The sequence below is a fragment of the Schistocerca piceifrons genome, unplaced genomic scaffold (assembly GCF_021461385.2).
Source record: "Schistocerca piceifrons isolate TAMUIC-IGC-003096 unplaced genomic scaffold, iqSchPice1.1 HiC_scaffold_791, whole genome shotgun sequence".
In the NCBI taxonomy this organism is placed as follows: domain Eukaryota; kingdom Metazoa; phylum Arthropoda; class Insecta; order Orthoptera; family Acrididae; genus Schistocerca; species Schistocerca piceifrons.
The window spans coordinates 94781-106964 of record NW_025729049.1 but is presented as its reverse complement, the minus strand read 5'-3'; the positions used below and the strand labels follow the sequence as shown (position 1 = coordinate 106964).

Here is a 12184-nt window from a genome sequence, read left to right as displayed (position 1 = left end):
TATTCTAAGTGCTTTTTGAAGTCGATATTTTGGTATTGCTCTTCCAGAAACTGTGGAAAGGCTTAAGTTGATTGTACTGATTTTGTATATTTTTGTGATACATATTCAGCAGAGCAAAATGCACACCTTCATTCTGTGTAGAAATGAGTAGAATGTGAGATTTAATATTGCAGATTATCCACTTTTGTCTAGAGCTGACTGAATAAATTAATCCAACAACAGATTTGATGCTGTAATGAATTTGTAAAAATGAAAATAGTAAATCATTTTATTGCATTTCTTGAATGTTGAAATTTTACACTGTAAAATTTTGAGACAGAATTGCTGCCCAGTATTTATCTTCACCAGGAAGAATTGTTAGTACTGGTGACAAAATAGTACATGAAATTATTGTAGCTCTTGGAGCTGTTCCATTCTTGGGAAAGATTAAGAAGCCTGGACAGGTCACTCAGACTCCAGTATTAGAGGGACCCAACAGTTGTGAAAACAGAAGGCTCCCTCTCATCCTGGGGTTTGAGTGACCTGCCCTTTAAAAAAAAAAAAAAAAAAAAAAAAAAAAAAAAAAAAAAATCCTCACTAACCAGTCCTTATCTCCTCTTCCTATGAAGAAGGAACTCACAGATAGTTCCAAAAATCTAGTATAGTTTCGAAAGTTTTGCCTACAGAATGTAAATACTGGTCTGCAAAATAAAATCTCATAAATGTAAGGACTCCATCCTTTCTTTATTGAGAGACACTACATAATATATTAGAGCCACTGTCTTGGTTATTGAATTTTGCATTGAATTTTCAGATATGTTTTGCGTGAATTGGGCCATGAAGAGAAGCTAGAAAATGTAAGTGTTGTATTTTTTTTTTTATGATCTGTATATTTTTATTTTATGTTTCATTCATTAAATCTAATGGTAATAAGCAACTGCAGTTGTATAACAAGGTCATAACAGTTTACTATTAATAACAACAATATGAAATGGAAAGATTGCTATTTACCATAGAGATGAGGTGTTCAGTGGTAGGCAAGCACACTGAAAAAGCCTGCTAGGTGTTATCAGTCAAGCTGTTCCAACTTGTGGGGCAGGAGTACATTTGAGCAGGGGTGCACAACTGGCTGATACGTAGCAGTCTTACAGCCAGGTTGTAGCATACCTGAACATATTCTGCAGGCCAATCTCAAGCTGCCAGGATTGGCCAGGCAGGCCGCACATGCACGGGACACATGAAACTGGGCCACTTGCCTACTCTTTCCACCTGCCCACAGGTGAGCCGAGTAACACACACAGGTGCCCATTCCCAATGGACCAACACTGGAACTGCCTGTATTATATTAGATATCAGAATAAGCCCTTTTTCAAGTGTACAAAATACACAGACACGAACACACACTGTCATCTTCAGATGATAGGACCTGTAAATAACAGACATATTTCTGTTTGTCAGCTTCTATTCTTCAGACCTGCCCAAAGACCGCTTTTTTCCCATCTCTCTAGGGTTACCAAAGTACAGCCACTGCCTTTGCAAAATTTAAGTTGTCATAATTGCAACTTCACCATTTACCTGATGGCAAAGGTGAGAACTTCAGAATTAAGGTTTATATAGCTGTCTTTTGATTGATAGTTACAGAAACGAAGCTGCTAACCACATAACATTAATGCTGCATAGGACAAGGAATATGAATGAGGCAGTAAATTGTCACAATCATGAGGGAAAGGTATACACCTTCATCATAACACAGTGTTGTGTGCCTTAATGTGGGAGGAGTAGTTGTCACCATCCAGATCAAGGTTCTTCTTTGATCACTCTAATTAAGGTGAGTGTTTAGATCGTTCCTTTGCAAGGATAGGGCTGATTATCTCCTGGTCCTTTGCCAATCCATGCTTATGTTCCATCTTTAATTAACCCACAGTGGATGGGCCTCATTTCCTTAGATTTTCCCCATTTTGCTATGCATTGTTGAAATCATCTAATTGCAGTCAAGAGCTTGTGAAGCTAGGAAACTGTATCTAAATCTTTTACATTTGCGTCCATCATAACTCTGATATTAAGTAAGGTTAATATATATAAAAGAGATGTATATAGGTTTTTTGCACTGTGGCACAGTAGGTCATGCTTATCACGTTTATTTATCAGTTCATTATATATTTATGTACCACATTTGCTGGTACATTCATAAATTTGCTGTTGAGGTACTACTTGGTAACTACTCAGAAAATAGAAAAGACGTAAGGTACTGTCCAGCTGACATATTGACCCCGTATTCCTCACAATGTTTGTAAATTTTTCTGAAATAACTTTTATTGTTCTAGCTTCCACCTAATTCAGCTCTTGCTGGGCTGTGTGGGGGAATGATAAAAGCATGGAAAATTTATGATAATCCAAAGTAAGTATAAATAATTATTTTCTTACATCAGTTGCTATGTATATAATTGGCATTCTATAGTTTAAATCTATATATGTGATACATAATGTTTCAGAGCTGTTATAATGATAGTGGTTGAAGACGTCACATATAATATTTGTGACCAGCGCTTTCATGAATTTTACATTCGAGAAAATCATCCTGATGTCGGTGTTCTACGTCGAAGATTCAGTGACCTTAAAGAACAAGCAAAACTGACTGACAACAAGGCTCTTTTTGTGTGAGTAGCTTTCTTACATATAATTTTATTAATATGCTTTTATTTGGGTATTGAAGTCCGTTCCATCTCTAGTCATATTATGTACTTCACACCACTGTACGTTTTAGAGAGAGGACACCAGACACTGTTTTAATTTGGGTGCCACTATACAATTAACAAATAAATTGTGCTGTGTACGTACCCTGTAAGTTTCATCATATTCTGTGAAATGCTGTTGAAATCAGCTGAAAATTGGTGGAAGCGACATGGCAACCAGATCATGAAAATTTAAGTATAATTTTTCCATCTGCAACATGACCAGACCTTCTTCCTTATACATATTCTGATCTTAAAATATTCACTCTTCCTTTTCCTCCTCCTTCCTCCTGCTCATTAAACATTTCTGTTTATGCATGTTGTTCACAAACCGTCTTCCGGTCTCCTCATTTCTCCCACATCTGTCATTCAGCAATTGTCTTAGGGATTTGGCAACCCAATCAGCCAATGTGCAAGCACTGCTATCAGCCTTTTTAAATAGTGGTGGATAAATCATAAACCTTACTGACATGAGGAAATGTGTGTCAAGCACTGACCACATAGTGCACAACAAAATATTAATGCAAAGAACTATGATAGGCATAGCAAGTCAGTGGTAATATATCATCATTGCTTTCAACAATCAAACAAAGCCTCAGTCAAAACCAGTACCGAAAGCAATAGAGCTTTCGAGCAGACCTTCCAGATATGATGGTCAACATGCCTCTGACGAAAGATGGATTTGTATAAAGAAAAATATAAGAATGAGTACTTGTACATTACTAGAAAAAAACTGTTTCAAGTTTTCAAGTGGTCTTTGGATGTTCTGAAGTGTTCTGTCTTGTCTAGCTAGGATCCCACAGTGTCAAATTACACTTCAGATAATTTGCAGAAAAATCACTATCTAACCTTTATAGTAAGGAAAGTTCAGGTAGAATGTAAGTAATTTAAGAGTAAAGGAGGCCACTCACTGAATAGCAGAAGCAATTGAGTCTTTGATGTACACACAGAAAAGACAAGTTTTCTTTCTCTTTTGTGTGCATCTGTCGACGACTCAATGCCTCTGCTGTCTCCCTTACAATCACATCTTAGTTATGTGCCATGTGTTTCAGTTAAAAATCGCCATTCTCTTGTAATGTCGACTCTGAACCAGAAAAGATCTATGACTGGTTTCAATAGTTCACTTGGTTAGATTTTTCAAATGACATAAATAATTATGCTAAAAAGGTGTATTAAATGAAACAGTTGATTTCTTCATTTGTGTGGCCATATTGTCCTTAGTTGCTTTAATATTCCTAAGGGAATTTTCATTCTGTCCTTGCAACTATCAAAAATAGTTTTTCCCCCCCATCAGATGCATTTAGCTTTATTAAGGTTTAGCATTGTCAGTGGTCTGTAGTTAAGTTATTTACATTTTAATTTGCTCTAAGATCATAAAAGTTTGTTAACCATATGTTGGTTTTTACTCTGTTATTTCCGCTTGATTTCTTGTCTACATTGGAAAACGCCATCTGCTAGCACATCATTGATGTTTTTCTTCTTAAGACACTGATAGTTGTGGCCTTTAGTTGCTCTACAGATCCATGCAGTTTTTATGTTTTACATTGCACACCACCCCCACACACCACTGTTTTCTGTTTGTTTTTATACTTCCAAGTATGTATTGTGGTTTGTGTTTTATAGTCCTGCCAACATAACACTGCCACTACTTTGTTTTTGACCTATACTCTTTTTTTGTATGTGTGTAATTTATTTAATTTTTTTTGTGTATTTATATACTCTATAAGAATAGTGATGGAGGTTTTTTTTTTTTTGTTTTTTTTTTTTTTTTTTTTTTTTATGGGGGAGGGAGAAACCTTGATGAGCGAACAAAAGTTTATAATAGTGTAATGGAATGTGAGTTGGACGAGAAGGTGAGGAGCTAGAAGTGAATTGAAATTGGGTGGGAGAGGATGAAGGATGGAAAAGGCTCTTTTCTCTTTCATATGATTTCATCGGTTATTTTATATGTCTTGTTTCCAGTATTTATTTGGAAATTGAGCATATGTTTATTTTGTGTTAATGACTTGGAAAGAGAGGAGGTGTGTCTGTAGTGATTCTTATGATCATCACATCGTTATAAAACAAACAGCATTAAAAATGGACACAAAGAAACAATGCTAGACAAACTAAACAGAAAAGTAATGAAAAATACTAATCAAACCACACTAAGCATACAAGTTGCACCACTACAAAAAAAGTCATACAATAACCTGCCACAACAAATTCACACATAAAATAAGTAACATATTCAAAAAGCAAGGCATAAACATTGCTTACGAAACAAGCAGCTCTATACGAAAGCACATCCCAAAGCTAAAATTAAAACCAGACTAATATTAATGATCTGGTATCTATCAGCCCAGTTGTAGAAATTGTGAAAGGATATAAGGAAATAGGGTACAAACCCTTCAACATTTGAAAAATAAATAGTTGCTCAATGACCAAGTAAGTATTGGAAACCAGACTCTATTTAAAATAATTGATGACATTACATGAAAGAGAAAAGAGCCTTTTCTATCCTTTACCCTCTCCTACCCACCCCTCCCTCACTCCCGTCACTACTCTTACACAGTATTCAAATACACAACAACATAATTACATAGAATTACACACATACAATAAACTAAAAATAAAGACAAAGTAGTGGCAGTGTTATGTTGGCAGCACTACAAAACACAAACCACAATACATACTTAAAGTATAAAAACAAACAGAAAACAGTGGTGCGCGAGGGGTGTGCTGTGTAAAACATAAACAAAAGAGTGATTCTGCAGAGCAACTAAAGACCACAACATTAAAAACATACTCATGTGCCAGCAGACAGCATTTCCAAATGTAGGTGATAAATCAAATGTATCCAGAATGAGATTTTCACTCTGCAGCGGAGTGTGTGCTGTTATGGAACTTCCTGGCAGATTAAAACTGTGTGCTGGGCCGAGACTCGAACTCGGGACCTTTGCCTTTCGCGAGCAAGTACTCTAGCCAACTGAGCTACCCAAGCATGACTCACGCCCCGTCCTCACAGCCTTACTTCTGTCAGTACCTCGTCTCCTACTTTCCAAACTTTACAGAAGCTCTCCTGCGAACCTTGCAGAACTAGCACTCCTGAAAGAAAGGATATTGCGGAGACATGGCTTAGCCACAGCCTGGGGGATGTTTCCAGAATGAGATTTTCACTCTGCTTCTGTAAAGTTTGGAAGGTAGGAGACGAGGTACTGGCAGAAGTAAGGCTGTGAGGATGGGGCGTGAGTCGTGCTTGGGTAGCTCAGTTGGTTAGAGCACTTGCCCACGAAAGGTAACGGTCCCGAGTTAGAGTCTCGGCCCGGCACACAGTTTTAATCTGCCAGGAAGTTTTAAATCAAATGTAAATCACCATAAATGAAAACCAACATATTGTTAATGAACTGTTTTCTGAAAGTAAAGCCACTCAAAATTTAAATAACTTAATTACAGTCCAGTTTACCTCAATAAAGCTAAACGCATCTGATGAAAAAACAAACGTTTTTTGTAGTTGCAATGACAGAATGAAAATACTCTCAAGGAACAGTTGATGCATATTGTACCTATTTTAGACAGTTATCACATTAAAGTTATTTGCAAAAACTTTATTCACAACATAAGCAGTGCCCTGTAATACGCCAAAGAATGTTAGACTTCCCAATTGAAATTATTTGCATTGTATATGAGCATTTTTACATCAAATATTTTGTGTAAGACAGTTAATTCCCATCATATTCCTAATTTGTCTGATGGCTTGTTAAATCAGAGATCAAATCAATGATGTATGGGCTTGTATTTGCCATTTTTAAATTTGTTCTTTGTCAAAAGGAATCATACTTTGTCGCAGTTGTGTAATGCTGAACATTATAAAACTTATTTGCTTTAGTTTCCTGGCCCATATAATCAGGTTAAACAAATATACTGAAAATGTTAAGTTTTATGTTGCATAAATACTTCACAACAAGGTTACCTATGGACTACCCCAGCAGATGAGGACATAGAGATTTGGCAGAGTGCTGCCTTTCTAATTCTCCATGATGAGCTTGATTGTGTTCTGTTTATGCCTCCAGAGAATGTACTTACAAATTTCTTGGCCACAAATCCAGTCAGTGACTCGTTGACCTGAATAAACAAATTGGCTTATTTGCTCTGGCTGACACTGATAAAGCACTTTACCAACTAGAGCAATCTGGATCTAATTATCATCAAATATATAGAGACAAATGCAGTCACAGCAGATTCGCAAACGTGCAAAAGCATGTTGTTAATTATCACTGTTGCTGTAGCAGTCGTCTTCGTATATTATTCAGTATGTGAATTTTTGCTCTGAACATAGAATATATGGAGTATACGAAACGTTAAATTTGGGTAAAAGGGCAAAAATATGTACTGAAAAGTGCCATGCATTCCTGCCTTTTGTTGAACTCACGTATACAATATGCTATTTTTGTACATAGATTAAATTCCGGGATATTTGGAGTATCATTCTATTGCATTATTGTAGAAGTGTATAGTTTCTCTTGACCTTATGTGATAAACTGTGGTAGTACAAACAGAAGTTGAAATTTTCAGAGATTACTGTTATAGCAACAGAAGAAGAAATTGGTTGTTCCTGCATTTCATACTGCTTCTAAACTATTGAAATTAATACATGTTGTTTATTGCACAGGAAAGAGATACATTTCAGAAGTTTAATGCACAACCTTTCATTGGTGTCTCCTTTGACCAGATCACCATTTTATGCACTTGTAGGTACCTGTTGTACTTTATTTGAAGCTTTGATTATAATTGTTCTTATGGTTAATCATTGTTGTTGCAGTTTTTTCTCATACAGTATTATTTATGCCCTTAGCGATGGTCATGAGGTGGCTGTTGTGTATTACCGTACTGCATATGAACCAGCTCAGTATGGAGGAGCTGAAGGCTGGAAGACTCGTTTGCTGATAGAGCGCTCAAAAGCCATCAAATGTCCAAGTATTCATTATCATCTTGCAGGAACTAAGAAAGTTCAGCAGGCACTAGCACATCCTGGATGCTTGGAACGTTTTATCACTGACTCAGCAAAAGTGGAGGCCATCAGAGAGATCTTCACAGGTCTCTATTCCCTTGATTTTGTGAGTGCCTGCCATGTGGCAATGAGAAATCTGTTTTTTTTTTTTTTTATATATATATCTTCCTCTATTTTTTGTTTTCAAACTGTGCATTTTAAATTTATACTATTACTAGAACAGTAGGAGTTTCGTTTTGTTTTGATGTTTGTCTTTTTAGTAAAAATGAGGACATTTAAAATACTATGCGTTGTTTAATTATTTATTAAACATACTCACAGTTAACATGCAGAGCAGTTAAAAGAGGCTTCAGTCACTTCTTCCATTCCTATTTTAACAAAGAATAATCATTCAAACTTAGCTGTTGTTAAAGTCTCTTTTAAAACACAACAAGGATTTTTACAGTTAAGTACTGTTTATCTCAACAGTAGTAATCATTTGATTTGTAAAATAAAAAATAAAAACCAAATGCACAAAAGATCAACTTTTATCATCAGCCATTTGATTTCCATTACTGGACCATGGCCATCCTACTAATGACTACTAATGTACAATAATAAACATATTAAAATCACATCCTTTTCATAGCATCAGTTAAAAATTCAAGAACTTCATAAGGATTTAGTTCTAATTGAAACTCTTCAATTTTTGTTTTGAATTGTTAATCTGGTAGCTTCCTAATTGTCTCTGGTGTAACACTGAAGGGTTTGATTTGTTTACAAAACACTTTAAGTTACAGTGGAATGATAACAAGTCATGTTTACTCTTGCTACTGCATTTAGCACTTAGCAGCTCCATCAGTCAAACAAATCAGTAACAGCTTGCACTGTAAGTGCTTGAGCATTGTCCTGCAAAATGATGGTCAGGTCCTGCAGAAAGTGTTGTCACTCCTGTCTCTAAGCTGGTCGTAGGTTGTGTTCCATAAATACATGTATATCTTCTTCATTATACCTGCATAATCCCTGTCTTGTTTTTCAAGGGGTCTCACACATATTTTGTTTTTGCATCGAAAGTTCAGATCTCAATGCCGCAAGTCAAAACATGTAAAGGTAACCGATTGTAAATCTCTTTCTTTTCAGAAACGTTGGACTCTTAGTTCTGAAAAAGTTATGTAGTTTGTCTATTGCAGTCCTCCCAACTAAATTAACGACCCATAAATGATGTAGGCGACACAGTTTCAATTTGATTAGAATAATGTTTATTCAGAAAGCAAACTAATAACGAAAGTGGTCGTATTTGGAGTTACTGTTACACTCGAGCGCATATCCATTTGACACAGTTCGATCATTCACAATCTCATCGCGAAATAAAAGTCTAATATTCCACCTCGTTATCTTTGCAAAAAGTTAAGAGTTCACCCCAGGCGCCCTGCTGCTCAGCGCTCAGAGACTTAAGTCCCATGATATCACACAACGCGAAATTTTCTAAGTCATTTCACTTCCTAGCTGCCTAAAGACCGACCGTCCGCTTTCGCGTCTGCATCCTAACCGTCTCTTTGGTGTCTCCAGACTTTCCTGAAGCCGTCCATCTGATTGGCTACAGCTTATCCTACATTATTTTACATTTTAACATCTTTAAATAATCAAACCTTGACCATTTTCACGGTCTAAATAAAGTAACAATAATATCCATTACATATTAAGTGTTAAATTCTTTTACATAAAACCAATACAATTTCCTTCTTAGCTTTGAATGCCACAGCTAGTAGCCTTGCACCAATGTGCTTTCTGATAAATAAATAAATAAAGAACAAAGTAACTATTAAGCACTGAACTTTACAACAAATATTCTATTACCTACTGATTCAGTAAGGTGTCATGCTGTCATTGTTCAGTTTATTTTGTGTGGAGGAAATGATGATCTGATGTTTAACTGTAAATACTGCTAATTTAAGTTTACTCATATCTACAGTAGTTCTCCTTGTCGTGCTTACACGTTGCAAGGTGTATAATGATGACACAGTCATCATATTTAGTTTTCTGAAGCTAGGTCTACAGTCAATTCTGAGAGTGCCATGCTGCATTTTATCAGCACTTCCTTCTCTTATAACTGGAATATTTCATTTGCTTTCTTTTTGTGGCTCCACAGAATGGTACCACATGCTATATAACTCTGTATTAGGGCATAATGGCAACTTTCAGCACTGGAAAACTAACACAAATTTGTAGTTTCCTCAGGGCAAAATATACCTTTACTGATTTTACATACCAAGTTTTATGCAATCATTTGTAGACAGTTTGGAGCAAATTGTCGTCACAAAGAAATTAACAGCATTTATTCCCTGCTCCAATTGTGTTTTGGGGTTCCATCTAATATTTAGGTTCTGTGCTTTATCTTCATTGATACATAGGGAGTTGACATTATACCAGGCTTTAACATTATCAGTGGTCTGATCTATTTCATATTTCAGCATTTCTGGTGTCCCTAATGTTGTAAGGACAATTTGATCAACAGCAAATAAATAATTGCATGTGGATTGTCGCATTATGTTACACAAGTCACTAATAAAAACAACAAGTAAGACTGGAGCTTTTATTGCATCTTGAGAAACACCCACATACTCTGGCAAGTACCCAGGCTCAATGTAAAACCATAGAGTTGCTCTTAGTTTAATATCTCATGGGGCACAGTGGCAAAAGCTGTTGACAAATAAAAAAAAAAATCTACTATCTGCTTTCCAGTTCTTTCATGCACTTGATCAGAAATGACACAGCAGCTTTAATTGTACACATATCTGATATGAGACCAAACTCTCTTTGAAGATCTTATTTTCTTCAAAACAATTTAGAATTTGTTTATTTCATAGAGCTTGAATTACCTTCATGATGTGTCATTGTTTTCAACATACAAAAACTACTTGATCTCTGTCAGTATAAAAATATATAAAATCGAATGCACTTACTTGTTTTAGATTGTGATCTCTTTTTTTCTTTTATCTTGGCATCCAGCGCAAAACTTACTGCATTCATTCGTGAAGCATTTACATGGCTATGTTTCTGTCCATCTTCATTTCTTTTCATAAAAATCAGTCATTTTTTCAACCCTTGACAATTCCCTGATCCATGTGTTTGATGGAATAATTGTTGTAGTATGTTCTTTATTTAGGTTTTCTGTCCTCTTAAATCACTCTTAGGAAATACTGTTATTTATTTACTCATTCTGAGTCACAGATAGGTGCCAAAAAAAAAAAAAAAATGTTACAATATAAGCTTTCAGTCACCAAGGCCTTCGTCGAAAATAGATGACAGACACTGGCAGCGTGGCTTCAGCTGCCTGAGGCTGCAGTCATGTGTGCGAGTTGCATTTCTGTGTGTGTGTGTGTGTGTGTGTGTGTGTGTGTGTGTGTGTGTGTGTGAGATAGAGAGAGAGAGAGAGAGAGAGAGAGAGAGAGAGAGAGAGAGAGAGAGAGAGATCTGTTTTTGACTAAGGCCTTGTTGGCCGAAAGCATATATTGTGACGGTCTTTTTGTTGTGCCTGTCTGCGACTCAGCATCTCCTCTATATGATGAGTAGCTACTTTCCTTTTCATAACATTGTTACATCCCATCTGGATATTCCATTTTTTTATTATTTTCTCATCCATCATTTACAAAGACTTTCATCACATAATGTATGTATTCTAATAGCTCTATACTGAGTTACGATATTCTTTACATATGTTCTTATAATATCAAACAATATCACTAAAGTTCTTGAGCCACTCTGTGGCCAAGTCTGAGTGTCTGTCTATGTCCTTCAGACTACCTTCATGACCGTGCACTTCATACACAAGTAAATGGTCCATTTATTGGATTTCCCCATACTCACAATCAGGACTGTCCGATAGACAACTTTCATTCATCAGTTGCTTACATCTACAAACACTCATCCTGACAAGGTTCAGAATTGTCGACAGTTTCCTCGGGAGGTTGGATCCATCAATCGTCTTGTTGTGATCATCCACCGAGTTTCAGTTCTTACGCTGACTTACAGCCCATAGCTCTTTCCGAGCCGTCTTTGAGTCAAAGCCTTGCAGTTCTTTTCCGATTTTCCATAAAGGTGACCTGGATTTAAGACTGTTTAGAGATGCTACATCTTGGTGTGTAGGGAGTTCTGGGTTGTCTTGGATTTTTCTTTATGATCTTGTAGCTATCTGTGATCGCCTAATTGAGGTGGGAGGCTCTATGTTTGCTAGGATGGGGAGGCAGACATATGGAGCGGCCCAAAATTTCCAGAGATTATCTGCATTGTCTTCTTTTGTTGGGCGTCCACTTTAAATATGGGTGCACTTCTCATCCTGACTGGTGAACACTATTCAGTCATGCTGCAGCCAAGGGCTAGCACTGAAGTCCTCAATGTGTTGTCTCCACAACTACCTTTCATTTCAGGTAGTTTCATCAGAATGGCATTATGGGATTTTCATTTGTTTTGTATCATCTGGATGTGAGCTATATGTTAGTGTGAT

At 36.4% G+C, this 12184-nt stretch overlaps 1 protein-coding gene across 1 annotated transcript in view; it reads left to right on the top strand.

Moving 5' to 3' along the window:
• Positions 1 to 793: 793 nt before the first annotated feature.
• Positions 794 to 12184, top strand: part of LOC124770346 (glutathione synthetase-like) — a gene marked incomplete at its 5' end in the record, with an annotated part of 28169 nt that continues 16778 nt past the window's right edge. The window contains 4 exon segments of the mRNA XM_047249191.1: positions 794 to 836; positions 2304 to 2377; positions 2472 to 2636; positions 7546 to 7807. Of these exon segments, the coding sequence (XP_047105147.1) occupies positions 794 to 836; positions 2304 to 2377; positions 2472 to 2636; positions 7546 to 7807 (544 nt within the window).